The 26,803-nt window shown below is 37.8% G+C and overlaps 1 protein-coding gene across 10 annotated transcripts in view; it reads left to right on the forward strand.

Annotated features, from left to right (window-relative positions):
• The window catches only part of SEMA5A (semaphorin 5A), a 327,683-nt gene that overhangs the window by 239,466 nt on the left and 61,414 nt on the right, over nt 1-26,803 (forward strand). For all 10 annotated transcript variants that reach the window (XM_051611951.1, XM_051611950.1, XM_051611954.1 and 7 more), the window contains 4 exons: nt 673-790; nt 5,312-5,493; nt 8,007-8,150; nt 14,239-14,386. In XM_051611951.1, the coding sequence (XP_051467911.1) occupies nt 673-790; nt 5,312-5,493; nt 8,007-8,150; nt 14,239-14,386 (592 nt within the window). The remainder of the gene's footprint in view (nt 1-672; nt 791-5,311; nt 5,494-8,006; nt 8,151-14,238; nt 14,387-26,803) is intronic.

Below are 26,803 nucleotides of genomic sequence, written 5' to 3' on the forward strand. Positions count from 1 at the left end.
CTAGTAGCAAGATAAAGCTGACATTTAGTAGAGAAAATACCTTCTAGTTTTGTACAGTGGATCTTTCAGAATCTGTAGGAAGCTGGACTACTATCCCTCTCTCTGACCTTTTTTTCCTCCTCATTTGCCACTGGGAGGGATTATCTAGGGCAGCATGTGGTATGTAAGAGGTATGATGATAACCACCAGCACCCCTTTGAACTTACTTTCAGGGATTCTATAGCAGTGCAGAAAAAAATCAGAGGATTATCTAATTAATTTTTGAAGTGTAGACATTATCATCTGATTTTTGATGCAGATAATAACTATAATTCCAAAACTGATAGAAAGACTAACTCCTGAAATATTTTTTTACTTGAAGCAGACAACATACACTTTTTATTAATTGCTGCAATTCTCTAGTAATTAAGTACAGTAATCAGTCTCAATGACATACCATACGTGCAGCCAGAGTTTCAGCTATGCACTTGACAAAATCTTAGCTTTGTATAGACTTTCAAGTTCAATTTTCATCTCTTTTGTCCATTCATCTGTGCCATATCACAGCAGGGATCAATTTCACTATCTGTTTTAAGCCTGTAAAATACGAAGAGTTGTCACATAGTTTAGAGCTCTTTGGACAGTACAGATGAAGATTAATGTTCATGTTTTCTGATTGTTTTTTATTCACAGTGCATGCATCGGGTCTCAGGACCCTTATTGTGGCTGGGACATGGTGATGAAGAAATGCACAACGCTGGAAGAAAGTCTGAGCATGAGCCAATGGGAGCAAAGCATTACTGTGTGTCCAGTAAGTCCAATTCATTTATCTCTTATAACTTTTAATTCCACGTGAATTTAATGAAAATGAACTGACATACATTTTTCAAACTCAGAAAACTATCTAATGCCATTTTCCCCAGGCCTTCCCATCAGATGTTAACAGGATATTTAGTTTCTTTTCTATTTCTTATCAAACTACTTATGTGAGCAAATAATTTGTAGTACTGTCAAAAGATAGTTGGTTTTTACCTGTAATCCTTCCAGCTTTCACTTGTGATCTCACATGTGTTGCAGCAGCCTGATAGATACAAACCACTGCACTGATTCTGAGGTGTTCTCTGTGTTCAACACTGAATAGTAATTTGTAAACCAATATCTTGTTCTGTCGTTTGCATCCATGCTCTCACATAGTGGCCTAATCAAAAAGGATTAATTTGCATTAGCATTTTTGCTCAAATCAGGAGCACATTTGGGGCAAATATTCTGATTTTTCCCATCTGCTATTCTATGATTCACATCACAGAGCAGTCTTGAAGCTCACAAGCCACGTGACTTTCAGATGAAATTAAACCAAAAATGTGCTCCAGCTACCACTAAGCATTTGATCCATAGCCAGAGCGAGTCTAAAGTAAAGCCTACAAAATACACATAGTGTATGTGTCAGGTCTTCAACACCAACTGTTTTATTTTCCATATTTGCAGTTGATGTGCATGCCACTATATATATTGCTAATATCGCCATAGCCATTGTCTCTCAGAAACTCTGGATTCAGTCACTAGTGCAGTCCTTGCCTCCCTGATTTGCAAGTAACTAGATGCACTGTACAGTATATTCATTTCCAAATACATGGAGTTTATAATTTCTCCCTGCAGTAATTCCACAGGCTAAATGTGGTGATGTTGGAAGGTTTGCTGGTGGCCTAGGTGGGTTGCTGTACCAGGAAGCGTTACTGGAGTGAGTCGGTTGGTTGATACTTGCATGATCAGTCTGCCTACAGCTTAGTTTTTGAATTCTGGTGTTAGCCCTTATTTTATTTCATAGATACAAAACATGAGGCCAAGAGGGAGTAGAGGAGGAGGGGACGAATTATTTCAAAACCAGACATCAATTCAGATCCATTCAACTGGAAAAACAATAATTTAGTATCTATTAGATGACAGTTGTGTAGGGGAGACCTCATCAGTCTCTACACCTGCCTGAAAGGACATTGTAGAGAGGTTGATGCTGGTCTCTTTTCACAGGTAATTAGCGACAGAACAAGAAGGAATGGCTTCAAGCTGCAGCAGGGGAGGTTTAGACTGGACATTTAGGAATTTTTTTTTCACAGAAAGAGTGGTTAGACAGTGGAACAGGCTGCCCAGGGAGGTGGTTGAGTCACCATCCCTGGATGTGTTTAAGGGTCGTTTGGGTGTGGTGTTGGTGGTTATGGTTTAGGGGAGACCTTTGTAGAGTAGGGATGATGGTTGGACTCGGTGATCCCAAGGGTCTTTTCCAACCTGAATGGTTCTATGATTCTATGATATAACCATCTAGTCAAAGCAGGGGAGCACCAATGAATTGCTCAGAAATTCATCCACAGCTTATACTGCATATCAGAGGTGATAAGATGTGAGCATCCAAAAGAATTTGTAGTTGAGCAGATTGAGATTGCATAATATAAGGAAAAATTTAGAATAAACTGTCTAAATTGAAATGCTTGGGTTCACCACCTGACTGTCTTAACCCCCTGAACTCTAAGTACATGTTAATGAACAGATTTGAAAACTTCATAGAAACTTTCCTTTAAAATAACACTGCATTCTGGCAAACTGCAATCAATTACAATTTTGCTTAGTGAGTCTTTCAAATATTTGTTTTTTATAGAATTTTTTTGTGCTGGATTCACAGGTTATATAAGCCAAGATGTAATGAATTTCATTTTTTAAGGCAACTGAGCTATGTGCATCTCTTGACAGTTGCTGTATACATTTAGGCTAATGTTGCAGGTAGAACATAACAGAATATTAGAAACCTTCCGCCCTCCCTCTGCAGGTTCCATTATCTTAATTCTTAGTAAAACTACACTGAACTTTTAACACTATTGAATATTTGTCAATTTTTCTAAACTCAGATCAGAGAGGCCTGTTTATATGCTAGCTTAGCCCAAAATTAAAAGTGTGACTTGAGAAATTATTTCCTAAGGAAGTATGTGTGCATCTGAATATTTATCGGCATGTCATGGTAGATCAAGGAGGGCACTAGGAAAGGTAGCTGACATCTTTGTTAACGTTCCCCTGAACTTCAAAGATCACTTTTGACCAATGTGGTTATTTTTATCTTACTTTGATTTAATCATCAAGTTGCTTTTTTAGGTTATTGTTTCAGTTGGCTTGAGTACACCGATTGCACATGAATACAGATAGTAATAAATGCTATGGCACATATCTAGTTGGTCTGATACCCCAGTTATTCATCCAATATTGTTTAAAGTAATGAAGGTTCATTGTTTTGCCAAAATATTTTCCAGTGGGACCACTTAAAAACAGAGTGTCTGACATTATCAAAGCGCTTTTATGAGTAAAGTAAAAATACTTATTTTAAAGTTAGGGGTTTTTAAAACATAAGTAGACGATGTGAACTAACTTCACTTTTACAGCTGCATGCAGAGAAAGAGTTTGTAGTATGGGATCTTACCAGAACTCATTAGCAGCTTCAGGAAATACTCCAGAGCCACTGAATTCTACACAAACTAATCTCAAACCCAATTGCTCATGGCAGATTCAAGGACTGAGTCACTGAAGAGGTGACCTTGACTCTGAGTACAGAGGCACAAATGAGGAAGACAAGGTGGGTGCAGAGATACTCAAAGAAGATTGATACTTGGAGGACATTAGGCAGGAAGAAGAGACTAGAGGTATCTGCAGAAGGGAAAGGGTGACAAAAACAGGATCGTAAAGGGGGAAAGTAGAGTGTAGTGGTGCCAGGAAAGTACAGCCAATATTGTCTGATTGATCGTGGTTTTCCTCTTGAAGTGCATCAGATGGTTAAGGGCTAATGGGCAGAGGTTCTGGTGAGGGCTGAAAAGACCTCTCATTAGTACTTTTTGCTTTCCTATAGTCCTATGATGAAATTGATATCACTTGTGAAAGGGAGACACTAAAAGAGAGACAGAGCAGGTGAGTCATGGGAAACTGCAGAGATTGCAGTGGGATGATCTTTACAGTATTAGGGGGAAAAAATCCAGAGAAACCTGCCATCAGTATGTCCTTAGCTCAAGCTTTTAGCTAAGTTTTACAAATACTTACTGTGCCACTTGATACAAATTATGGTAGCCATAGACAACAGTATGTTTAGTTTATAATTGTAGGTGCAACAATAAAGATGCTTTGGTGCAGCACAGAAGTAGAAAGCAGTAAAGACACTTTCACATCTCTGCCACTAATTAGATTGGGGACCTATCATTGCTAGTTAATAGACTATATATTTGTTAGACCCACAGTGTAAGAGAGAATGGATTTACTTGTCACTTAAGAAAAAGTAAGTATTTCCTGTTGTCTCATGAAAAACAGCAGGGTATACTCTGCATGAGCAAAAAGCAGTGACTTATTTTCAGTAAACAGCTGTCAGCAGAATTTTGAAATTATGAATTATGTCCGTTGTAGCTGGCAGAATAAACACATAGCTGTTCTGTGGAGAAGCTATATCTGTGAAAAATAAATCAAGAGAAGATTAATTAATAGTTAAATTATTGAACCTTTACCACAGTGGAAAGAATCAGCCAGCACCCAGCATGGCAGTGGAAATATGTCTTGTGCTGTAATTAATTTCTTGTATCTTCAAATTGTTAGTAAAATGTATACTTCCCTCACCAGTGTTAAAATGAAACAGTATTAAAACAGCAAAGGGAGACTCTATTTCATATAATTCATGACCATGTACAACTCTAGTTCCTATTTAAATGTATAATTAAATCAAATGTTTAGAGGGACTAATTTAAAACCACATTTCACTTTTATGAAATGGTGCTATATGATATGTGCTTAAAAAAACTGTTGTCAAAAAAAGACTCTCATCATGGAGATTTCAGTTTGATACATCTAGTCTTGTTCCTCTAGATTATTGCCCTCTGATACCTCTTCTATTTGATCTAGATTTGGGTTTCTGCAAGCATTCTTGCACATGCTGTTTTACAGTGAGTATCCAGGCTCCTAATCACAGGTAAATTTTAGGAACTAGGGAATACTGTCATCAGAAGACAATGAGGAAAGAGAATATATACTTTCTATTGAATTGCTATAGGCAAGCATGGTTGTGAAAGGTAAGAGTTAGCTGCAATTATTGTTGCTGCTGTAATGGTGGCATCCAGTGGCCCGGATTAGTTGGAGGTGGTGGGGATTATGCAGTCACAGAAACTTTCAAAGGAGCTTTCTGTCTGCAAGGTATACCTTTCCAGTGGAGGCTTTTATTGTTGGTGGCTGAAGGCTGTACCTCCATGTACTGCAGAAGTAGGAGGTTGTATGAAGGAACTGTCAGTCCTCAGGTGAGCGTTTCTATTGTGTTTGTCTCCAGATGAGGAATCTGACAGTGGATGGGCATTTTGGAACATGGTCGCAGTGGAAACCTTGCACCCACAGTGACGGTGCCAGTGTTGGCTCCTGCCTCTGCAGGACACGTGTGTGTGACAGTCCTGCTCCTCAGTGTGGAGGCTGGCTGTGTGAAGGACCAACCATGGAGATTGCCAACTGTTCCAGGTACACAAAACCATTTCATGTTATATAATTTATGGTTTGAATGTTTTTCACTTAATCAGAATAGAGCCTAACCTTTGAAATCTCATCTGCAAACCACCGCTCCTGTTCTGTGCATGAAACAGCTCTTTCCAGTGGCCCCAGCAAATGAGACATTAAAAAGTATCTCTGAGACTTTCTGGAAGAGAGAATGAGCCAAATGGCAAGTAGTGATTTCAAATGCTGTGTAGCAAATAACATTGTCCTCAGACAATTTTAACAAAATCTCAGAAATAAAAAAATAATGCTAGGAAATATCCAAAGTATGATGTTATTTCTCAGTCTGTAAGCCGTAAAGCTTTTTCTGGAAGTCAGAACTGTTTGCTTTTTTGAAGGTCTCATGTCACCGTTGCATTACCCCATTCTGCCTTGGGAAAAAATGTTTTCATTGTATCTTTTGGTTGTGTCCTGACATCCAGATCTATCACCAGTCTGTATGCCACTCTTTAGCCTCTCTTTTGTCTTCCTCAGGCATGTAACCACTCCCAGAACAGTGAGAGCAGATAATTTCAAAGAGACTCAGAACACTGCCTATTCTGAATTGCAGTAGGAGTTCATGTTTAATACATTATACATACTTTAATTGCAAGATGAATCTTATATACTGTTGCATTCTGCTTATTTTCAGTGATTTTTTCTGTTTTTTGTCTCTGTTTTTTGGTTATCAGAGTTTTTTGGGATTTAGTTTGGTTTGGTTTGGTTTTTGGTTTTTAACATCAGAAGCATATCATGGTAGTGGATAAAACTGATTATTCTTCTGCACAAGATAACTGCAAGTTCTGTAAGTGAAAATAGTCAGTGTTAGGGAAATTATTAAAACCAGCAATATAGTATAGAACATCAGATCAGGAGAACTGTAGAAAATAAAAGTATGCTGTGAGATACTGAGCAATTAAACAGCAGCTATTGGCTGCTGGGTTTAGAAGGGAATTTGGAACGTGATTTGGGACTTGATTCATGTAGCACCACTGGCAGTATTACACTATTATTTTAGCATCTTACTTCAGTTAACACTGCTGTATTAGTAATTGGTTCCCAGAACCCATGGATCTCCACATATTTTGTTCATTTACGACTTGGGTCAGGTATTACACTGACAGAGGCCTTATGTTTTTTTGCCTCTGTTACCAGTTATAGCTGATTGTTTTGTCAAAAGCTTTTTTTCTACGTTTTTGACCCTTATAGCCCTTATAATAACAAGATATCAAGATGAGTGAAATTTAAATTGGTAAAATTTGTGATAAATTGCTTGAATAATCTTATATAATCTTCATTACTTGATTTAATTAGTTTTTATTGCTGAGGCTTTTTTTCAAAAACAAGTGTGGTACTATTGTAACTTTTATGTTGAAACCTCAATAATTCATTATAGTTTACTTTTATTTTTCTTGATTTCTGTTTGTCTTCTACCAATACAGAAACTACAAACTAGCCATCAAAAGGCTGAAGGACATTGTTTTTTTCTTAGGACAGGGTATGAAATTCCTTTTGAGATGTTTGGTCTACTACTTTTTTTTTTGCCTAGTATGTATTGGGGAGCGACAGGAGTGTCCTTCCCAAAAGTCCACAAATGCAGTGTACGGCATGCAAATTCTGTTAGCTTTTTTGTTATATAGCAAGGTATTGACACCTTATCAGAGTATCCTCTTGAAATTGTGAATTAAAGCATTTCGATGCTTATTTAGTACTTTTTTTTCCTTTAGAATCATATGAGTTTGAAAAGACCTTTAAGATCATCAAGTCCAACCATAAACCCAGCACTGCAAAGTCTGCCCCTAAAACATGTCCCTAAACACCACATCTACATGTCATTTAAATTCCTCCAGGGATGGTGACTCAACTGCTTCCCTAGACAGCCTATTCCAGTGCCTGACAACCGTTTTGGTGCAGAAATTTTTCCTAATAACCAATCTAAACTTCCCTTGGCACAACTTGAGGCCATTTCCTCTTGTTCTATTGCTTGTTACTTGAAAAACTGACACCTGCCTCTCTACAACCTCCTTTCAGATAGTTGTAGAGAGCAATGAGGCGTCCCCTCATTCTTCTTTTCTCCAGGCTTTAATCACTTGTCTTTCAAAAGAGGTAGCAAAAATCAACATTTTAATCTCCCTGAAAAAAAGACTCACAAAATATAGTTAGAACAATATGCAATTAAAAGTTCTCTTCAGAACTTTGATACACAAGTTTGGAGATGAAGTTTACTCAGGATAAAGTAACCAAAACTAACCACTTTCATGTCTTTGTACTTTACTTTTTCTGCATTGGGGTCATTTTAGAAGTCGCTGATAACAAAGCATGCAATATGGAAGGATTAGAGCACCTTTATTTACTACTATATTCTTTAAGAAATGGAATGGGATGCAGTATTTATGACTTCTACAGAAATATTAATGGGCCAGCTTCTGCTGACAGTCATACCTAATCAGCCATTCGCTATGTATAACAGATGACAGAGCCTGAGCTTTTTATTCTACCAGAAATGGAGGCTGGACACCATGGACTTCTTGGTCACCTTGTAGTACCACTTGTGGAATAGGCTTTCAAGTTCGTCAGCGTTCCTGCAGCAATCCAACCCCTCGACACGGAGGACGCGTCTGTGTGGGACAGAATCGTGAGGAGAGGTGAGTTCTCTTTTTTCCTGCTGTCTGTTTTAATTTCTTCTGCTCAGCTTTATTCCACAGGACATTTTCTTCTTTACTTGTCTTGGGTTTTTGTTCCTTTTCCTTTCACTCACCCTTTAACTCCACTGCAGCACAGCAGCAGTATTCCCATTAGCAAGGCTGTGGGTCTGCAGCAGTTCTTTCATCTTTCACTTAGCTGCATCCCTCCCAAGCCAACTGAGAGCTCCTGGTAGTGCCAGAGAATTGTGCTGAAACAATGTGCTGCTGTCCCTTGAGACCCTGAATATTGATTCTCCTTGAAAACTGATTGCAGTGTGTTTGAATTGTAACTCTCCCAGCCTCAAGACCTGGAATTCAGAGAAAAATATAGTAAGGTCGCAACACTGTGTTACTGATGCTGTGAGTTCATATTTTTTCTGCCTTAAATAAATTAAGCATTAATATAACAGGAAAGGGAGTTTCAAGGGCTTTGTTTTATATTCAATAAATATAATACACTTTGAACTCAAATATCTTTTGGTAAGGTTTCAGGTTTCTTTTTAATTGTTTCTGCATATATTAACTCCTGAGCATATTAAATCACCTTGGATTTTGATTTCACCATCTACTGTTTTGGCACTGGGTTCGGTATTTTGATACTAGCTCAGAATGTAAATTTCAGGCCTCTGGTTCGATTTTACATGTCTCTTAATTTGTAATCTCTGGGTTAGAAATTTTAATAGGAATTAAGTATTTCTTTACATCAAACCAGAGTATACTCAGATAAACTGCAACTCTTAGATGTTGTTTCCCGAGGCATGCCAAAAAGCCAGGCAGCAGAACACTGGTGTTGGTGTACGTTTCCACTCAATATGCACTCGCAGCTTACGTCAGTGTTTCTGTATGAATGATTTAGTATCCTATATTGCTGTTGGATGAAAACAAGATTCAGTAACCTTTATAATGAGTTTTAGTGAGGGATTTAATTAAACATCAACTGTGGCATTTCTTCAGGTGAAGCAATTCTATTGAAGGGAAGTTGCATCATACATTTATGTATTAACAGATCATCAGGGACCTGGTCTTTCTATCTCTAAATATAAAGGATCAGTATCACAGAACACACAAACACTTCTTGCTGTTTCAGAGTCATGAATCTTTGCCATTTCATCACAGAGGAGAGCAATTTGTTAGTTTGTAAATTGCTTTCTGAAAATAGGTTGCCCAGCCAAAAAGCCATCACTGCCAAATGTAAATTTTATCTACTGTTACATAGCTCTGTACCAGCATAAAGCATATAGCTAAGGTAAATTCACCTGCAAATATGAATGCATATTCAGTTTGAGAGTATTTGTTCATGCTTTAAGAGCTAGATATTTGTCTAGGTTATATTTGTTTTATTTCATGAATGAGGTACCTCATGAATGTATCAGGCAGCTCTGTGCTTGCTCGTTGTTCCCTTGAAATCAATGACTATGTTTACCATTTTAAAGTGTTGCAGATAAGTTGAATTGCTAATAAAAGGGTGTGGGGGGTGGAAAACAGTTGAGAGAGAGCTGCAAAGACTCATATTACAAAGCAAATTTGCCTTGTAGAAATAGGTCAAAAGTGCAGCTGATACATGTTTAGAGAGAAGATGGAGAGGGAGTAAAAAAAGTATTTTAACAAAATTTGCTAATCAGATACAATTATTTTGTAGTTAAAACTCCAGATGGAAGACATCCTGATCAATTCTTTAGAGGCTCAAACATTTCTGTTTTTTCCTTTATGAGAATCATTCACCAAACTTGCTGTAAATCTCTCTGTGTTTTAGTTTGTAGAGTGTAGTGTCCTGTCTTGACTTTTTCATTGGGTGAAAAAGTTTCTCCTCTGCTTTCTGTGGAAGGTGCTGTGGATATGGGCTGTTTCAGTCCACTGGTCTCCCTCCTATCTGTGCAGAAATGAGGGTCATTAGAATGAGAATCCCTTGCTTTCAGTGAATGTGGTTATTTTTTATTACATAGAAGAAAAAAAAAAAAGGAAGAAGAAAAAAACATGGCAAATCAGAAGTAGATAAATTAATTGGCTGCATATGAGGAGTAAACCTGAAAGCCCTGGACATTTTTGGGTGTAAAAGAAGATTAGAAGCAGTACATATTGTCCCCCTTTTTTGGTACACAGATCTCTAGCAGATATTCAGAGCTTTTCGGCTTGTTTCCATGAGAACGAAGAATGGCTGAGAGTCAAGTGCCTGCTCTGTGTGGCAGTGCTTGATTCCAAGCAGTGCAAACAGGCCCAGTCCCCTTCAGCAGAGCAGATCAAACAACACGAGGCTTTGGGCTTGCTTGCGCTCCCATGGCTGTCTTACCTGCTGGGAAGTGTGTGCTCCCATCTTCCTTGCTTTTTCTGCTCCTTCCTCTTCTTCCAAATAAGCCCCTGGGCGTGCATGCCCTGGCCTCCACCACCTTCTACAGCCTCCTGAGTGGGGACTTCTGTTGATTTTCAATCCCAGTGCAGTAAGGCATGTGCGTGCATGATGTGTCTGCCTTCAATTAAAGGAATCCAGCATTCCCATCAACCTCAGCATGGTGTGCTTCCCAGTAAGTCACCAGCTGGTAATCACAAGTTTGTTTTTCTTAAATGCATACTAGTATAATAAAGTTCAAAATTGGGAGTGACATCTTTGAAATAAATACCACGTCTTTGTGGAATGAAAAAGACACATTTTTAAGTGTCATGAAACTACCCTGTGGTACTCAATGCTGCATGGCAACACTGAAATAAATTGGTGTTTTACTAAATATGGAGATTTTCATAGGAACAAGAAGAGTAATTTCAGTTGTACCAGAATTGGCTGGAGTTAAAAGTTTAAAAATTACTTTAAGAGAATTAGTGGCTGTGGACACAACTGTACAGAGGATGTTCTCCCTTCCTCCAGTATGACAATTCCTTTATTAGGGCATTTGAACTTGGATTCACCACAAGGGTATATGGGAAGGGTCACTGTACAAAACCCACATGTCTCTAGGCTGTTCTCCCTTCTGACCTCATGGCAGTTAGAGTAGGGGAGAGGGCAGTGGTTTCACAGATTCAAATTTCTTGCATTGCTTGTTGTTGAATTACTGTAAAATGCTAGCCCTGTGTGTCCTGAGAAAAAAATTAAGAGGGGAAGAAAGAGCAAAAGGGAAAAAGAATTGCTGAGTGACTTGAAACGCAGCCAAGAAGAGATATAATGAAACTTGGCTTCAAGTCCCATGCACAGCTCTCAAAGATCAATTGCAGAGATGTCTCTAGCTGTGAAAACATACCTGGTATTTTCAGAGGCAGGCTGGCTGGCTGAAATGAAAGTAAGACTCTACTTGTATGCTGCATTATTTTGGGTTTTTTCTTTTCCTTTAAAAAAGGGAAAAAATGACACTCAATTCTGCTGTTGTCTTTAACAAAAAAAAAAAAATCCTAAATGGAAGTACGTTGCATAGACATTTTAAGGCTTTTATCAGTTTCATCTTGTAGGGTCAAGTCCATCTTTATATAGTGTTGGTTAACACAATTGCCAAACTTTGAATTGCCCACTGTGTCAATTGTTAGTTGTTGTTTTTTGTCTTCTGCTTAATTGAGAGAGCAGGTGGTAGGGCACACGGACACAAAAAAATCCACTATATAGTGGCATGGATCTCGTTTAGGTGAGATTTTTCACACCTAACTTCAAGTGTCCACGAATGTGAGTGCTTATGTGTGAGTTAGGTGTCTGAACTTCCATTATGGTCTGCAGAAAACTAGTCTATACAGTCTGTGGAGAACAGAGTGATTCGTCTCCTTCTACTGTATATTTCTAAAATTGGTTGAATTAATCATTCTAGTTTCCATAGCTTTACTGACAAAATTTCCATTGGCTGTCATGGGAGCTTAGATGTCTGTGTCCCATGCAGTCTTTATAGTCAATAGAGAAAAAATCAGTATATTGATGGCTGTATTTCTGTGACCTACATTAGACATTTACTTTAGGGTGACATAAATAATGTTTTTAAAAGGGCTGTTTCTTTCCATGACCTGTTGCTCAAGTGCACAGGTTTAGATGACTACTTCATTTATGGACAGCTATACTATAAGTGCCAGTATTTTAAGGCGAGATGAGTCACACCCTTAATTTTACTTTTTACATGGCTGAATATCAGTAATTGTCAACTTCATGGCAGACTTGCTTTATTCTTTGTGTGTGTCCCAAGTTAACTTAAGACATCTCCAGTAAGAACTAATTAAATTATGCAAAAATTGTACTCATTTGACTGCATAAATGGTGATGTTACATCTATGTTTCTGTGGTACATGTTCTCAACAAATGATCACAGAGACAAACTATGACAAACATTTACATAAATGACTACATTTGGCAAAGAACATGTGCAACTGTTGAAGTTTTGGGGGAGACTGTCCAGGCACAGAATATTCCTGTGCATCTTTAGTGACAGCGCAGTATGAACAGTTAATTGCAAGTATTCAACCTGCAGCAGGAAAAAAGGTAGTTTATGCATATGCTACTGTTCAAAACATTTACCCAAATCCCACACTGAAGAGTTCTTAGATAGCATATTCATAAATATGGATGATTTGGGTGGGTTTTTTTTTCCCCCTCAGTTTACTGATAAACAGCAGACAAGGTCAATACTAGCTGTTAATAGTTTCCCTAACTATTAAGAAACACAAAAGTAAATGTCACTCTCCCATTTACCCCTATTCTGAGCTTTTAAGTTTTGATGTAGTTGCTAAGACCTAGAGACATATTCTGAATCCCAGGCTCTAGCGTATGTGACACACCTACCTTTGTATATAACATAAACAAACGTTTTTCCCCCACAGAATCCCTAATGTGCGCATTCCTTGATAATGAAGAAACAGAGCTTCTAAAAATAAAAAATAATAACAAAAAAGTGGTTGTGGTTATTCTTGTTGAAAATTACAGTTTATACTGTCATTTCTCATTCTGTAGAAAATGGATTAGAGGCAGTTTTCATTGCAGGAGAGTGCAACGTGATGGAAACTTGTTAGAAGGGCAAGAAGACAGTGGATTTTGGATGGCTGGTGTAAAAAAAATAAAGAAACATTGTAACAGATTTATTTGCATGTTCAGGACAGTCAGTAGTGGCTCAGACAATAGCCACCCAGCTGCACCTGTAAAATATTAGAGCACTCCTTCAGGATCATCTGTTTTCTGAGTATCTGTCATGGCTCTGTTTTATCTGAAGTAACACTGTGGTCTCTTTAAGAGCCCCAGTGACCTTTGCTGGTGGCCCAAATGCTTTGGAACTGTGGGTCCTTACTAAGCATCTTATGCCAGAGTTATTGAATGACAGGCTCAAAAAATTAGGAAGCTTAGGTTTTTACAAAAAATGAAAAAACTCACTCAAAGTTGGGACCCTCCCACACATATGTATGTCTTCTTACAATAGTGACAGCTCAGTGGTAAAATATTCCTCCTTCCCTCAATAACCTAGTAGGCCTCTGAATCAGTTTGCAGACCCTGGGAAATCCTTCAAAGATTATAATAGCTAAAAACGTCCTTGAATAGATAGCGTAAGAACATTATGAAAACAGTACAGTTCTTTATGTCTAGAATCTATCTTTTAGCTTTTATTGTGACCATAAAAGTGGAGACACTGTAGAAAGCAAAAAGCAAGTTTAGCTCTCTGAAAAAAGAGAGGATGGATCCTAATCAGTGCTTAGCTGGAGACGGATAAAAAGCTGCCTGCACAAATGGTTACCTCCCATTTGTTTAACTCACTAACGCCCCAGATATGTAGCCACAATTGTTTTTAATAAAGTAGTTGTCAATCTTGCTTACGTGCTTGCAGTACAATAGCTGGTTGTATCACATGGACTGTGTAACAGCACTGAATGAAGCAAGCAAATGCTTTGCCCCTGCAATTATGGCCTAAAAAAAATCTCAGGTGTTTAAACACCCTGTACAGTGTGACAACTGTTAGTTCAGTGCTTTATGAATAGAGAGGCTCTTTGTATAAAATATTTCTCTATACAAACAGGTATCTGAATAATTCAAATGAAGGACTTTTGAGGGAGGTCTTGTCTTGGTACTAAATAATTTCTTTGCTTCTTTTCTTGCCTTTTCTCACAGGTACTGCAACGAGCATTTGTTGTGCCCCCCTCATGTGTTTTGGACAGGCTGGGGTCCATGGGAGCGCTGCACTGCTCAGTGTGGAGGAGGGATCCAGGCACGGCGTAGGACATGTGAAAATGGTCCTGACTGTCCTGGCTGCAGTGTGGTAAGTAATTCTCAGATTTCCCTTCAGCAAACACCTATGACCATGTGCCATGGATGTCTCTATGTCCATAGGGCATCTGTGTATGTCTGTGTGCTCTGCCCATAACAAGACACACCAGAGGTGTCTCTATGTTGCTTGTGTGTGCTGAAATTCACACAGTTTGTAAGTCAGAAATACATATAATACAGCTTTTTTCACAGTATCATTTAGAATATGAGCTTCCTGAGGCAAGGTTGGTGCAGGTGTGGATGTGTCCTTGGCAGGTTTATGACGTTCTTTATTTTTAGCATCAGAATACGTAGGAACTCTAGCTATGAGCCCAGGACTCCAGTGTATTAGGTCCTGTACAGCACAGAAAAATATAAGTATAAATTCTAAATGTGTAAGGAGCCAATACATTAATACAGGGAACCACCAGGAAGTAAGCTTAAATAGAGATAGTGATCTTAGCACGGCAGCAGCCTAATAGTTGTCAGGCTTTGAAGCTACAGTGAGACAATTTTGAATGAATAGAAGTTTATGAAGAGAAACATATGAGAAAGCATGTAAGGACTTTTTCTTATATCTGAATAAATATAGTTGGTCAGTTTTATGTGGTGGGAACATCAAAATGAGACACTGTTTTCTTGAAGGTGAATGAGATGACGTGTGGTAGTATATGTGTGAAGAAACGTAGCAGAGGTGTATAGAGAGCAGGGTGACAAGTTCACTGCAGTACTCAGTGTGAGTACTCCTGAGTGGATAATTCTGTCAAAGCCAAAGGAAAGAATATTACTGCAGGACAATGAGAAACTGAAGCAAAGTCTTAGCAAGTGTAGATGAATATCAGATGAACCTTGGGGTTCATGAGAATTTGAATTCTAGTGTTGGATTGTTGCTAAAGGGGGTATTTTATAGAAAGCATGAAATGGGCAAAAATTTAGAGTGGTCAAAAACTACAGGAGACAGATCCTGCTGATGAATGACAGATGGTCTTGTTCACCTCCCCAGTGACCAAGAATAAGCACAGCTCAAAGGAAAAATGCGTTTGATTTTAGCCATGTTGTGTTTAATTACCAGGCCTAATGTTCCATGTTCCATACTGAGAAACATGTACTCAATTTTTTTTTTCCAGAATATTAGAGAGGCAGAAAAAAAACCACATTTTTTTTTTTAACATGTTAAACCAATTTTTGCATGCCTTCATTTCATAGAGTAAGCCTAATTCTGAGGTTTGTCATCTGTAGTCTTATTTGTTAGAGTGGCAGTAATTCAGTACTAAAGAAAGGGTAATTTATTACCTTTTTCTGATTTTAGGGCTTTATGCATTTTCCCAGGATTTGTTCTTTTTTTAACATGTATCTTGGTGGTAGAATTGCATTTTCAGTAGATTGAAAACATCCAACAGGTTTGTTCTTGTCTTTCAGCTGAGCTTTAGGAGTTAACCTAATAACTTAGAATTATACCTAGTTTTTCCAAAATATTTGTTTCCCCCTGATGATACCCAAAAACCAGCAGTCATATGGTCTAGATTTATTATTAAACCTTCTTGACTCACATAGAAAAGAGCATGGTCTGAAGGTTTTCTGTCTCAGTCATCCCTACTAATGTTTGTGAATGAAAGTAATATTTTGTTTTGCACAGAATCTTTCCATATTCTGAAATAAAAAAATGTGTAGCTCTAATTTTATGAGGAAGCTCTGTGAGGAAAGTAGGAAAACCCTTAGTGTAAAAATTTCTTGATTATAATTGATTTGAGAGTATTGTTACTGGATTTTGTGGTCTATTACCAATTTTTGCATACTGTCTTCTCTGTATCACTAAACAGTTACCAGTTCAGTTTTGGGTTTTTTTATTAATAGGAAAATTTTTGTGTTGATGCTTTCAGAAAAGCACTAAGTTTTGGAGTACATAGTTGTCTTGGTAACACTTAGGCACCAATGGAGACCAAACTAAGGTAGAACTTCTTTATAAACCCTGGTGTTCTTAGAAGACAAGGACTCAGGTATAAGTTTCTGTTCTGGTTAAGTTTCAGTGAAATTTAACCTGAAGTTGCTTGTCTTCAGTGAAAAAATTTGCAGCCATAGTAGGACCTTGTCCATAAGGTACCTGGGGAAAACAGTACTTTATTTCTTCAAAGAGTTTGTTTCATTAAGGTAGGAAAGAGCAATATGAAATATGTTTATGCCTTCTTGTGATTGTTGAATGGATGAAATATTTATATTAATAAAATTCTAATGAATGAGGAGTATGAAAACCCAAAACATGTTTTTCAGCAGAGCTTCTTCTGCTTCAACCAGATTTGTGTTTTTATTGTTGTAGGTATGTATCCAACAAAATAATTAGAATTATGAATTTTTACTGTAGTGAATAAAGGAGAAATTATTCTGTGCTAGTACGACTAATTTCCCATCTATACTGATTGTAGTCATACTAAACTTAGATGATGAAAGAGATTTACTGAATTTAATTTGTCTTTAAAAACTCTATTCTGAGTGTTTCAGAACACTTGGAAAACTAAATGATCTTGGGAAAAGTCACAATGACATTGGTAGTAATCTATACTGTCTGCTGGATAGCTGGTCTGGAGAGAAGAGTGTTATGAGCCAAACCTTCACCAAGTCAATTAAAGGCATAACTGAGAATAGACTCAAGCACTTTAAATGCCCAGTTCTCTCATTCAACCACTTACATGATAGCTTTAATCTAAAGGGAGTCTCTCTGGGTTTCTTATTTACCTTCAGTGAGGATGAGCTCTGGGGAACTGTGACAATGTTTGAATGGCATGAATTGCCATAAGTCTTCTGCAGCTGTATAGTTCAGAGTCTATGGTCAAGACTTGTATTCAAAAACATTGTGAAAGAAAAATGTGTAGACAGAGGACTGGAGAACATATTACAGACTAGATCGATGGGCCAAGGTCAATTGTAAGAAGTTCAACAAGGCCAAGTGCCAGGTCCTGCATATTAGCCACAACAACCCCATGCAATGCTACTGGCCTGGGGAAGAGTGGCTGGAAGGCTGTTCAGCAGAAAGGGACCTGGGGGTTCTGATTGGTAGGTGGCTGAATATGAGCCAGCAGTGTGCCCAGGTGGCCACGGAGGCCGATGGCATCCTGGCTTGCATTAGAAATAGTGTGGCCAGCAGGACCAGGAAGGTGCGTGTCCCTGTGTACTCGGTATTGGTGAGGCCACACCTCAAGAACTGTGTCCAGTTTTGGGCACCTCAATACAAGAAAGTCATTGAGGTGCTGGAGCATGTCCAGAGAAGGGCAACAAAGCTGGTGAAGAGCCTTGAGAACGAGTCTTATGAGCAGCAGCTTAGGGAGCTGAGGCTATTTAGTCTGAAGAAAAAGAGCCTGAGGGGAGACCTCATTGCCCTCCACAACTTTCTGAAAGGATGTTGTGAAGAGGCAGGTGCTGTTCTCTTCTCACAAGTAACTTGTGATAGAACAAGAGGAAATGGCCTCAAGCATCACCAGGGGAGGTTTAGACTAGACATAAGGAAGAACTTTTTGGCTGAAGGGGTTGTCAGACATTGGAACATGCTGCCTGGGGAGGTGGTTGAGTCAGTATCCCTGGATGTGTTTAAAAGTCATCTAGTTGTGGCCCTTGGGGATATGGCTTAGTGCTGTACTTGATAGTAGAGTAGGGTTTATGTTGGACTTGATGATCTTTTCCAAGGTCTTTTCCAACCTAAGTGATTCTATGATAATAACTATGTTAGGCTTCATTCATTCTTGAAATGAAAAGAAGTGTTTGATGCATCAGAGGTGTAGGGTGGACTGAGTGCTGTCTTGGGACTCCTTTCACTATGCTGATGTTTTGTTTTTATAACAGTTTTTTAATGAGAGGTTGGAGGAGAAAACCAACAACTGTTTTTATAAAGCTTAAGAAAGCAAGTCTTACAACTTATTTGCCAGCAGTATCAAGCAACCAGTTTTTGTGTTGTAGAAGGGTGCACCTCTTATGTTTTTCAATCTGTAACCAGGCTGTAAGATTGCATCATAGCCAAGCCTAATCTGTTTAGCTGTTCTTATTTTGCATCTTTTACCATATTCCTGGCTGTTGTCTGTGACTACCTAATTATTTATACCAGATAATTATTGCTAAGCATTTGTCCTTCCTTTTAGTTTAATTGTGTCTCTTGTAGTCTTTATGTATCACAGCAGGGATCTACTGCCCATGTTTTGCTTTTTGCATGTTTCTCATCACTTGGTTCCTTGGGTTTATCTGTCTTGTAGCAGAAATCAACCAAGACACTTGAATATTTTTATCAATACTCAGTAGAGAGTTCCCTGCAGTTATTGCAAACTCAGCATCTTCTAAAACAATTATAATACTTTTTTTTTATTATTATTTGTATAAATATTCCAATGAGAGAAAAACACAATGATATTTTAAAGGTGCATTGCTCGCTGAAGTGCACTCACTATGTGAAAATACATGAAAATAGGTGCCCAGAGATTTGATACTGAAGGCATTTACACTAAATGTAGAAATCCATAAATTGTTATGATATAGGAGAATTAGACCTCAGAGACTCCTAAAGATCAAAAAGATGAAGCTTGAAATAAAACTGTGAAGCCATAAGGACCTTTCAAGGTCTTTATGTTAATCAAAGTTAGTAAAGAATGCTTGAAATTATCTAATAAGATATAGGACCATCACAGGCAAATTTAAGAGGAGCTAAAATCTGATGATAGAAAGCTTTAGTGGATCATGTGCTAGAGAAGGAGCTGGGGAATTATGTGGACTGTGCTAGTATTACCCAGAGGACAAATAGCTTCATATTTTACAGCGTACTCAGGTAAATTGTACATTTACTTCAGAAAATGCTGCTTTTCCCCTGAGATATACATAATCTCAGTTGAATTTGCCTCAGGCTAGTAATAAAAACTAAGGTTTTATTAAAAATTATTGCTAGAATAAGAAATCTAGTTTGAGGCTCAAGTTGAGCAACATGCTTTACGTGTTTCTTTCTGTGTTCTTATTTCAGACATGCTAACATATGCATTGATTTTAGTTTTTGTAATGGGAGACTGGTGAAGTGTGTATACTTTCCAGATACCATAACAAAGCAAGCTGGATTTTGCTGTGGAATAAAAGAAAAGGAGGATTTTTTTGTTTTTTCTTAGTAGTAGTTGTTACTGTTACATTCATCTTTTTTTATTATTATTATTATTATTTCAATGTTTTAGAAGTGTACTGAATACAAAACTTTGGGAAGAAAAGCTATCTGTATTCTAAAGTTTCTGTTATGACACAGCATGAAAAAAACCAAACTTCTTGGAAAAACAAATGTCAGAAATACTTTATTTCATTAAGTTTGTAAAGCGTATTTGAAGATGGAAGGTTTTCAGAAGTAATTTATCCATCAGAACGAACAGAGACTGCCTTTAAAATACTTGACATCTCACAAAACAACCTCCAAATTCCTAGTCTAGAGAAAAGGCATCAGTAAAGAAGATTGTTATTATGCTTTTTTTTATGGTTGTTTATGAAGTTTCCATTTGACCTCTTTGAGTTCAAGAAAACTAAAATAATGCCAGAAAACGTGTTCTCACAAGCACAAGTTACCAAAAAACTATACTTTTTGCATTGCATTTGGCTCTTCTTACTAGTTTCCTTTTCTAGTCCTTTTTCATGTCTATAATGTAAACTCAGTTGAGTATTAATTTGGTTTTGTATGTTGTGAAAGTTTAGCAAAGTACAGCCTGTCTTCTTTTGGGGCTGTCTATTCTATTTCAATTATAAGCAATGTCAAGTAATTAAAGAGGGTAAAACAAAAAAAAATCAAATTCAGAAGAAATAGTTTGAGAAAATGCAAACACATATTGATTAATGGTTCCATGCAGTGCTCAACTTAGTACAGTGAGTTATCATCTTGGCATGCATCTCCAAGGTAAAGTTGGAATAGAAACTGATTGAACTGATGTGCATATATATCCAAATGTTAGGCGTTTAAGCTAGTCTTTAGTTATTCTAGTAATCATTTTGCTGTTTGAGTTATTTTCAAAAAAGAGGCTAAACTGTAAGTTGTTTGCTTTCTTGCTTAAAACAGAGCAGTGTGAAGCATCCATTTTTTAGAGGCATGTAATTTTAAAAATAATTTAAAGCTGAGAAATAAATCTTCAGCTGCTGGAAAACTGTCCCTGCTCCTCTAAAAGCAATTTGGTTCAATGTGTGACAATTGACACTGACTGCAGTCCTGTTTTGAGATTTCTGTAGCAAGCTCTTTAAGGGACTTATTTCCTAGTTGTATACAATAACTTATTTCGTCTACCAGCACAGTTGATTTAAAGTCTCTTTCAAATCTATTTAGAAGGGTTCTCCAAAGTGAGTATTCTCATATTCAAGAAGTTTGCCTTGGATATAGGTGTACTTGTGATACAGATGATGTGTGTTTGATTCAGAAGTCCAAATCTTATTTAAAAACATAGAAAACAAGTTGTAATATAACTGTGCAACAAGCTCTCATGGCTTTGGATGTAGGGAACAGCCAATGTGTCGCTCAAGGTCAGATGATAGCCAAGTGCCTTATGGAGTCATATTGATTAGAGATAGGAGACCAAATTTGCTATGTCCAAAATTTGCCACACTGCTTGTTAAAATATGAGGCTCACCATGGTGTGTCCTCTCACAGTTATTGCTATTTGCTGTGTTTTACTTTGGCTCCAATACTGTAGCTGTAGTCTTTGTTATTATTACTTAGATGTAACCTTACAAAGGGCTATATGAGGCTCTGTGTTTGAATTGTGATCATTACTGTATCTGATAACCACGGAAGGCAGAAACATCTGAAATGTCCTTCATGTTGCACCCAACAAGCACAGCGTTGGGCTCAAGGACTCAGCATTATGAGACAAGAACTTCTACTTCCCTTTGACTCAGCTGTTTTTTGAATATGAATGAAAAAGGAGAAAGATGTTTAGGAATAAAAGATGCTGGGTGCTGACGTTTTGTGCTGCACTAATTTTAGAATTCATTAATGAGCAATACTGAAGCTGGGGGGTACTTCCTGGGGATTTGTGCTTCATCCAGCCTGAGATTTTTTCGTTGCTGGGGACCTAGAACATTCATTTATATCTGGAAAGTAATCCATGATTCTGTATCTGAACACCTCAAAATCAAAACAAAAAGTAGATGTCACAGTTTAGCTTCATTTTGTGAAGTAGTAAGGCTTTCAGGATCATACTGTAGTCTGTCAGGTATTCTTCTGCCTTTAAGGAACCCAGTCCTCCATTGTAACTGTGTGATTGAAGGATGGTCTTAGATAACAAATGGCATTGCATGAGTTGCATGAAAAACAGTAGCTCGATAGAGGATAAAAACCTAAATTAGTTCCTACCTTGAGAGACAGAGTTGCATCTGAGACCCTTATTTGGTCCAGGTGTCAGCAGCTGCTAGTCACTGAGTGTACACGTTAGCACACCTGTACCTTGTGGCTAGCCACTGCATACACAGATTAAAAAAAAAAAAAAAGTGTCACACACAGAATCCTAGGGGTTGGAAGGGACCTCGAAAGATCATCTAGTCCAACCCCCCTGCCAGAGCAGGGTCACCCAGAGCACATCACACAGGAATGTGTCCAGGCGGGTTTTGAATGTCTCCAGTGAAGGAGACTCCACAGCCTCTCTGGGCAGCCTGTTCCAGGGCTCTGTCACTCTCACAGTAAAGAAGTTCTTCCTGATATTCACATGGAACCTCCTATGCCCCAGTTTGCATCCATTGCCCTTTGTCCTTGCGTATCTTTTAGTTTTTAGCAGCAGGACTTCTAAGTCCTACTGACAGGAGATACGGGAAGGGGAAATGAGAGAAGGAAAAAAACTTAAACTTTTGAAATACAAACTTGTAGGAAATCAGGCTTCACTAGTTCCAGTGCTTATGGATCTACTTATTTTTTATGTGTAGTGTAGCTTTATTAGAGATATAAGTAGTATTACCATGAAATCAGAAATGATATAAACAGGGACAATTGTAAAAAATAATAATAATAATACACAGACATATCAGGAGACTCAGAGAATGGGAATTTTGTTGCAATTGAAATATATTTCATGTTTTGTATTTCTATATCCAAATTCAAATAAAAGAAAAAAGGGATGTGGGTAGAGAAGTGCTGTTTTACCTGATCGCTGATTTTTCAAACTGCTGAACAACTTTAGGATAAAAAATCATGCAGATGTAAATGGAAAGTGGAGTGCAATCCATTAAGATATTACCAACACAGACCACTTCATAGCTCTCTGGTGTTTTTCTTCAAAGAAGTAATAGGAGGTTTTGACAATCAAAATCAAAAGTATATTATATTAAATTTGTGGCACATTGTTACATAAAGAGGTCATCATTAGAGTGATACATTATCTTATTATACTTACTATGGTATTACTGTACTTAAAAGATGGATAAAATTAACTGGACAAACCAATGAGTTGTTCTGGAAGGGAAAACATCAAATTATTGGGAGTTTACTCTAGATTTCCTGAATTAATGACTTTAGAGAGATCTTATTTATTACTGTTCTTAATAATTTTGGCAGACAAATTTGGATCACGTTTGCTGGTGATCTGAAGTTGTGGGGCATCATCAATATGAAGGCTGATTTGCATGTCATATAGGAGGCATTACATGTCTTTGAGGTCAGAAGTAATAAGAATGAAATGAGTTGCATCATAAGTGTGAAGTCATGAACTTAATATAAAATTAACAGAAACTTGCACTCTCTTTGAAATATAATGAAGAACAAAAAAGGAGAATGACCCTTGTGTGTGAGTTGTTTATAATGCTAGCTACAGGCCAGAAAAGTTGTGCAGCAGTGAAAAATGTAGGTTCAGTTTTAACATTTTTGATTTTTCACAGTTACTGTGTAATTGCCATCAAAATGGGAAAAAAAGGTGCATGAAGCATGGCCTTGAAAACTACCTCAGAAACATGACAGAGCTGTTACATAAAATGCTTCCTGTTCATAAAGGATATGACAAGTGGTAGAAGTGAGCTGAGCCCTAGAAAATGTTCCAAAGAAAGACAAATGTTTGAAAGTCTGATAAATCAAGAGCAGGCAGGGTTCTAGTGTATGGACTAATACATGAATTAGTGATAGTTTTAGAGAGGGAACACTGGGATGACTATGTACTCTGTATTGTAATATACTGATTTTAAGGAAATATTAACCCAATCAAGGCAATTAATTTCTATGCAGGGCATTGTTAAATGGTGTAACTTGGTCCAAGAAAGTGCTAAGGCTTGAATTGTAAGACTCCAAAAGGTCCCACACAACTGAAACTGTGTAGGATATGAGGATGAACTAGAATTACAATAGATGCAAAAACCACAGCATTTAAGGTAGCATTGTAAAACACATTTTAAAGTTTTAAATATTTTTATTAATATTAGCAATCAGATCCCCATTGATCAGGCCTGTCCAGGTCCTTTTGCAGAGCCTCCCTCCCCTCAAGAACATTGTCATTCCCACCCAACTTAGTGTCATCTACAAACTTACTAAGGATGAGCTCTGTCTCCTCATCCAAGTCATCAATAAAGATGTTAAACAGGAGTGGCCCCAGCACTGAGCCCTGGGGGACACCACTTGTGGCTGGCCTCCAACTGGATTTGACTCCATTCTACACAACTCTTTGGACCTTGAAAGAGTCCAGCGCAGAGCCACAAAGATGATGAAGGGAGTGGAACATCTCCCTTATGAGGAAAGGCTGAGGGAGCTGGGTCTCTTTAGCTTGGAGAAAAGGAGGCTGAGGGGTGACCTCATCAATGTTTACAAATACGTAAAGGGTGAGTGTCAAGAAGATGGAGTTAAGTGTTTTTCAGTGATGACCAGTGACAGAACAAGGAGTAATGGATACAAATTGGAGCATAGGCGGTTTAAGGTGAATATCAGAATTTTTTTTTTTACTGTGAGAGTGACAGAGCCCTGGAACAGGCTGCCCAGAGAGGTTGTGGAGTCCCCTTCTCTGGAGACATTCAAAACCCGCCTGGTCACCTTCCTAGGTGACCCTGCTCTGGCAGGGGGGTTGGACTAGATGATCTTTCGAGGTCCCTTCCAACCCCTAGGATTCTATGATTCTATGACCTGGCCGTCCAACAGATTTTTTATCCAGCAAAGCCCTCTCAATACCCTTGGGTATATCCCATCTAGCCCAGTAGACTTTTGTATGTCTTAAGTGGTGCGGCAGGTTGCTAACCATCTCTAGGATGCATGAGAAAACTTGCAAGTTACAGCTTGACATATTAATCTCCAAATTGTGAATATTTCTGCAGAGATCTAGGAGATCCTAAATGCCTTCATGGTCCCTAAGAATACCCTCATTGGCAGCTCTTTGTGCAGTTCAACCTGCTGTGCAGGTGTCCAGGCATTTCTTCCACAACATGCCAGCTAGGATCCTGGGCATTGAGGAGTATCGAGGAGAAGCAGGCTGTTATCAGAGATACTGTTTGAACCTCTCATTTTCTTAATGAATTAGAAACAAAAAGGAAACATAATTGTCTCCCTAGATCCTGTGGCACTAAAACTACTTCACCGATGACGCAGGCTGGATTGCCAGGGGCCAGGTCAGATGCAAGACTATTACGTAGCCAACATCTGTGCAGTGTTCAGCATGAGACTCTTCTGTATGATTGCTCCTTTACTCATAAGCAACCCCATTTTTGGTACATTCAGCTTATTTATAAATGTAGTGGCAGATTCCAAGATTCTTCATAAAAGGTCATTTACACGTTAGTGCTTGTGAGGACAGTAGGTACAGCTCAAATCTGCATTGTGGGAGCTCAAGATAGTGTGGTTCTGTCAATTTCCTGTTCTGGTAATGTCATACTGTTGATGTACCTCTTATTAGCAAAAAAATAGTTTCTCACATATGATTAATTCTCTCCCATCCCAATCAACACAAGTTGTATGAAAAACATGAGTTAGTCAATAGACCCACATCTTTCAGCATAGCCTGACTTAGCTAAGTCTTTTCACAGCCTTGAATGACATCAGCCAGCAGAAATCCAGCGGGTGTATCTGGCTCTTACTCTATCTAGAAAACCAGGACCTATAATCCTGCTTTAATCTGAAATGGAGCATTCACTCTATTTAAAGCATAAAAAGAGATTCAGTCAGAAATTTCAAACATTTTCAAGCAGTTGGTCTCAGAGCTGGAATTACGGTGTATGCTTTCACATAGGAGCACATAACCCTCTTTGCAAATTCACTAAGCTGCCTATTAAAAATAGTTAATTTATATGTCCTATTCCGTATTGAAAAGCTGATTCTGAATCCCCATTCACATATTGAGTATTCAGATTGCATTTGTGTGAGATAGCCTGGCAGCATAAGTATTTTGTTAAAGATCTTTTAAGGTACTTAGAAAAGGAAGTAATATCAGTGCATATAATCTCCTTCTGAAATGGAAGGCTAGAAGAAATATTAAACATAAAGTGAAATAGCATCAGCGATTTGGTATGAAATATAAAAATGATCCATTACACAGAACTCAAGAAAAAAACCCAAACAAATTATGAATTATAGGAATTAACCCATCAAAAACCTTGCTGGGTCATAGAAATGTAATTTTGAAAAAAAGTAAAGAATGCAATCTCATTGGTGTCTTTAGTTATGGAAATGTTTTTACTTTTTTTTTGTTTGTTTTGTTTTTCCAGAACAGTTGGTGCTTTATTAACTGGTTGGTTTTATAAGTCAAACTAAGGAAGTATAACAATATGAGATGCCCTAACTATAAAGTCAAATCTGACTTTGCATGATAGTTGCAAAATAGCAAGACAAACTATATTGTGTTGCCTTCATAGGAGGAATAATACATAGGAGCAGAATTTCCTGTGTTGTGAGAGGCAGGTAGGGTGAAATGGAGCAAAGAAAGGGAAATTTAAATCATGAGAGTGCAAGATTTAAAAGAATAAATAAATAATTGTTTTTATTTTTCAAAGGCACAGAAAAGTATAAATGAAAACGGACAATTAAGGTTTTGCTTTCTTAAACTTTTAAAGGTATACTTAACCTTTCTCTTGTCCCTTTCAATAGCCACTTCAGAGTTGTTTTTTTCCTGGAAGTGGATGGCATTTTAGATAATACAGTACTTCCCTTGGTGTTGAATATGTTTAACCACACAGGTTCCGGCACAGACTGTGTTGGACATCTTCCATTTTGAAAACTGACCATTTATTCTTCTCTTCCATTTCCCATCTTTTAAGCAGTTAACTATCTGTGAAAGGATAATAGCATTTCACTTAGCTTGTGGCTGCAAGTTTCCTTACGAGACTTTGAGAGACATTGTGATATGTGTTCTTGAATTTGAAGTCAACTGTATCAACTTACCTCCATACATTTGTTGACTCCTTCAGGGACTCAAATAGGTTTGTGGCTTCTTTTTTATTAAAAAAAAAAAAAAAGGAAGGTATATAGGTTTGTTCTGCAGTAGATTGT

This window comes from Apus apus, chromosome 2, assembly GCF_020740795.1.
Source record: "Apus apus isolate bApuApu2 chromosome 2, bApuApu2.pri.cur, whole genome shotgun sequence".
In the NCBI taxonomy this organism is placed as follows: domain Eukaryota; kingdom Metazoa; phylum Chordata; class Aves; order Apodiformes; family Apodidae; genus Apus; species Apus apus.